Raw genomic sequence first — 5,078 nt, 5'->3', positions numbered from 1 at the left:
AATAAAAAATGTATCTACCTTCATTCACGAGTGAATACAAAAACGAGGTAAATACAAAAACACAAAAAAAGAGAGATATAATGCAAGATAAATGTTTACGGATTTATTTTTTACTTAAATCCGATCATTTTTACAGATCTCAAGTTAGCACAGACTTTACCAAATCTGACATTTGCAGACATTTATATACATTAAATTCACAGTCCAAAGATGGTTTTGGTAGGTTCTGTTCTTACTTCAGATCTGTACAGTGAAAATGATGATATGTTTTCATATTCACATTCATTATTTTGCCCTGCTGCCTATGGTGGATGAGCGGGAAAAGTCACATGACTGAGATGAATACTAAGAAATGTAAGAAAAGGTGGAGGAGGGATGACTTTATATAGCGAGATTAGATAAATGTACTTTTATTTTATTAACATTTTCAAATCATACAGAAAATATACATTATATATTTACAGCTTTGAAAGACAGAAATAAATAGTTCTATAACAATGATAAATGTAACTGTCCAATATTAACAAATGTAATTTCTCCAGATTCAGGTAAAGGCACATCATATGGAATCAGTATTTATTGTCACAATCTTTATGATGAGCTGTGTATGATCAGGTGAATCAGACATGTGTGTAGCTGGAGATTATCTGTTCTAGTGCCGTAAAACTGTCCAGAAAATCCTCCTCAGAGATTCCAAACTTTGTATACTGATGAACATAGGCCCTATACAGGAAAAAATATCAGTAAAAAACAATATAGAATTCTATAGTGTTTATGTTAAATATCTCACCTTGACGCAAACATGTTCCAAGCTTTCCTGACTATACTGTCCAGGGGTTTCAAAAGGGACTGGCTGTTACTGACCAAAGTGGCAGACTTTTCATATCCATTGAAGGCTACAGGAGAGGTCCATGTGCTGAAACTATTTTCTGTTTTAAGCCACGGCACATATAACGCAGGATCCTTAAAACCATCTGTTGATTGAAGTATTTTGGTTGTTAGTTTATTATACATTTTTAAAATGTAGAAAATGCTGTTCTAATTGCAAGAACACGTATGTTGTTTTCTGATAAAGCTTGCATGTACACTACTTCAGGTCTCTTAACATGCTATACGTATGTGTATATAGAGGAGGTCATAAAAAAAATATTTGTATTTTTTTTTTTTTTCCTTTTTTTTTTTTTTCTGTTTGGCAGAGGAAGGAAAACAAGAAATAACATACAGTGCCTGAGCCACTTTACACAAGTCTCTTCAATTTAACAGAGATAAAGAGATACAACAACTTAAATCAATTGTGTGTACACAACACATACACACATTTCTACACACATATATTTTAAAAATAACTTACAAACAATACATTGTATAATTTTTGATAATATGTAAGCATCCACACTTTTTAAAGAAACATACACTACGGTCCAAAATTAAGACAACTTACACTGTTGGACCAGTGTATGTTCCCTTAAAAAGTATGGATACTTATGTATTTTCAAATAATTATTTATTTGAAAAAATAAATGTTTGAATAGATAGGATCCCCCCCCCAACCCCCAACAGTAAATGATGACAATTTTCATTTTTGGGTGAACTATCTGTTTAATGAATGAAAGTAGATTGGAGATCTGCTTACCTGTAACCGCAGTAGAGACATCTTTCCCCCGTAGTATTAGAAGATTAGCAAGTGATAAATTGAAACTTTTATGCCTGCTGTTCGTTGCACCCTCTCCTCCAGATGTGACTGCTGATGGGGCGCTTACTGTCCAGTCAATTCCTTTAAGAAAGAGAGTTAAGTTCCACAAAACCATTCTGCAGACAATCAATGAAGTAATATTTTGCATTTCTTTTTTTATGTCATTTAAAAATATATATATCCTTCCAAATATTTACATGGATATATGACATCACAGCACTCACCTTCCTCCATCCTAGCGCTGGCGATGAGCATTTGACGTAAATGCTTCAGCAGCCCAGGCCAGTTAAACACACTATAGGCCAGAGACGTGCTGGACATCTGAGGAATGTTACACAAGCTGAGCAGTTTGTACTCGGGGTGACACACCAAAGAACTCAGTAATTCCCCTGCAGACAGCAGATAAACACTGGTAAAGGAGTGTCATTTTGACTGATGACTGTCTGAAATTGGAGGGGAACTGTGAGTCATTTGTACCGATGGGGTTTGTGCTGTAATGGCAGGTTGAATCAGCGGTATAAGCGGGCTGGAGTACACTGGCCAGCTGGTGAGCGATCACCTTATTAACGTCACTGATGGAGATGTGTTTGATGTTCATCAGCCGGCTGCAGATTTTGTGCACAGTGTCATTCTCGTGAACCAGAATAGCATCAGAAAGCTGGTAGAGGTGTGACAGCGTCAACACAGAGTTGTAGTTTTGCACGATCACCTGGAAAGGAAAACAAAGTAACAAATACAGTGATTAGAATAATAAGAGTCTAATAAAAAAAAAAGATATATATAGTTTAGAACACATGTACCAAGTTCTTAGAAATGTACTCTTTGTATTAATGCTGTTTTAATATGGTTTTAACATTTTTTTATTCCACTCGAGGCAAGACACCACAGGTGAAATAGGGTGTAAAAAACTAATATACAACCATACTTCACCAGTACAGCACATTAAGAGGTTTTAGTATTACAAGTTTTCTAGAGTGTTATGTTTATATATGCAAATGTGGCATTATCTAATTAAATATAGACTAATTTGCATATTAATTATGCATAGAGCTGTGCAATTAATCGCATGAGATTGTCAAGCGCATCTCGTCAGTAAAGCCGGTTCTGTAATTAGTAGTAAATCTCCATCACCTGCTTTCAGATGGAGCGGCAATTAATACACAGAGCCGTAGTTCACTGACATGCTAGGCAATATCGCGTTCATAATCGAATGCGATTCATCTGCGATTATGAACGCGATATTGCCTAATTGTCAGTGAACTACAGCTGTGTAGTAAATGCCGCTCAATCTGAAAGCAGGTGATGGAGATTTACTACTAATCACGGAACCGGCTTTACTGACGAGATGTGCATGACAATCACATGCGATTAATTGCACAGCCCTAATTATGCATATTATTTTTGAAAATTTTATATGAATTTTAGCTCAGAAATTTAAAAAAAATTCATAATAGAAGATATGTATTCAAATCATTGTACGTATGAATTGCATTTTAAGCCATTTCTGAATAAATTACGAGATCAGGACAAAAAAACATCTCATTGACCCAAACTGCTTCTGCAACACTAACATTTTAAAATTCAAAAAGCTCACTACCTCACCAGCCCCATAGGGCCATGTTACTTGATTCAGGATGAAGGAGTTGGGGTATAAGTCCCTCAAACGCTGAGTGATGTAGGTACCCACACCAGAACCAGTGCCACCTGCAACACTCATCATGGTGAAAATCCCAGCCAGACGATCACAGCGCTCCATCTCCATCCGAACCAGGTCCTCCACAGCTTCTTCATGATGTGGTCCATGAACACAGAACCTTCAGAGAACAACAATAAACTCACACATGACAAACACACGTCAAGCTCAAACCAAGAGCTGACCTTCTTACCCATTCGCCCAGTTGTTTCCAGAGCCCTGCTTCTGGGAGAAATGTGCCTTGTCTCCATATCTCCATCTTCCAGATTTTGAAGCTTTGGCTATTGCTTGAGAGATAACTTTGGGCTCCATATCAACAAGTACTGACCGCGCCACAAGTCCTGTTAAACATAAATAACCTAATAAATATCAAATATTAGAGGTATTGGCAAATATGAGTGAGTTGAACCTACCTCCAGTAGATGTCTCATAAAAGAATCTCTCATCACTGCACTGCTTGTACTTTCTGTTTGGTCCACTGGAATCATCGCTTATGACACTGAAGAGCTCGTGTCCTATCTGATTCCCACACTGACCCAACTGTAAGCTTACAACCGACATATCTGTCGACATGAAGCATCAAACGACACGACAAAAGCGCATCATGACAGCGCTGTTAAAACACAACTCCCGACAGTGTAGCTATAGCAACGGTCACCTTCTCACTCAAGGAGACGACAGTACAAATACACTGGATCTCAGTTTACTGTGTGGAGAGTAAAAACAACCGCGCAATATCAAATAACATTAAGACACTACTTTTGAAAACTTTTACAAAGTAAAAGCAGAGGATCTGAGCGTGCAGTTGAAGGCGGGTGCAGATTTGCACGCGTCGGAACTGATGCATGCTGGGAGCTAGAGTTAAAAACAACTCCACAGCCATCAGATGGCGCACAAAACATACCTTTCGCCAAAACATGCCTAGGTCTCATTTCATCCCAATTAATGGTAATTGTTATTAAAATATCAGGAGTGTTTTATGCTATTGCAGCAGTTAGACATCCATCTGTGTTGTATATGTAAGTCAGGGTCGCTAAAGACTCAAATATGTAATAATGATTGGCAAAACATTTATGCATTTAAGGGTTAGGGTTAGGGTTAGGGTCAGAAATATTTTTATAATATAAAATGTTCTTAAAGGGATATATATAAAATATTTATTTGTGTGTGTGTGTGTGTGCAATTAATTATATATATATATCTCCTTAGATTGTCATTACTTAAGATTAGATTAAATTGTAGCTTTTTTTAAATGCAACAAATAATAGCAAGAAAATATTTTACAATTTAAATAAGTCATAGTCTTTTTTATTTCATATTTATTTAATAAATGTATTTAAATTTGAAGAAATTTGAGGAAAATTATGAATTGATAGATTGATTGTTTCGGGGAATATGAATCAATCAGTTAATCAACTGAATACGATAACATTGATAAAAATGGATTTCCTTTAAGTGCACAAAGAAAGCGTATTCTATTCGTTGTGATTATTTACCAAATGTGCAATGTTTTCAAAAATACAAATAGCCTAAATTAATACAACCAAAGTCAGTTTCAGTTCTTTTGATACAACACAATAAAATAAAACATTTATAATTTATTGTTATAATTAAATATTTATTGTCATTTGTTTGTTTTGTATTCTGATATTATTTTGATTATTGTTTTTTTTACATACAATTTGTATATAT

The 5,078-nt window shown here is 35.5% G+C and overlaps 1 protein-coding gene across 1 annotated transcript; it reads right to left on the bottom strand.

Moving 5' to 3' along the window:
• Positions 1 to 445: 445 nt before the first annotated feature.
• On the bottom strand, positions 446 to 4,239 carry LOC107728776 (tubulin delta chain-like). Its single transcript, XM_016539054.1, has 8 exons — positions 3,800 to 4,239; positions 3,580 to 3,727; positions 3,291 to 3,507; positions 2,171 to 2,402; positions 1,918 to 2,082; positions 1,634 to 1,774; positions 791 to 974; positions 446 to 723 (listed from the first exon to the last, which is right to left on the bottom strand). The coding sequence occupies exons 1-8, from the start codon at positions 3,957 to 3,959 to the stop codon at positions 621 to 623; spliced, it is 1,350 nt and encodes a 449-aa protein (XP_016394540.1). The 5' UTR covers positions 3,960 to 4,239; the 3' UTR covers positions 446 to 620.
• Positions 4,240 to 5,078: the final 839 nt, after the last annotated feature.

This window comes from Sinocyclocheilus rhinocerous, unplaced genomic scaffold (genome assembly GCF_001515625.1).
Source record: "Sinocyclocheilus rhinocerous isolate Xijiao unplaced genomic scaffold, SAMN03320098_v1.1 scaffold4625, whole genome shotgun sequence".
Lineage (NCBI taxonomy): Eukaryota > Metazoa > Chordata > Actinopteri > Cypriniformes > Cyprinidae > Sinocyclocheilus > Sinocyclocheilus rhinocerous.
Note: the sequence above shows the minus strand (reverse complement) of the source record. Positions and strands in the feature narration are given on the sequence as shown.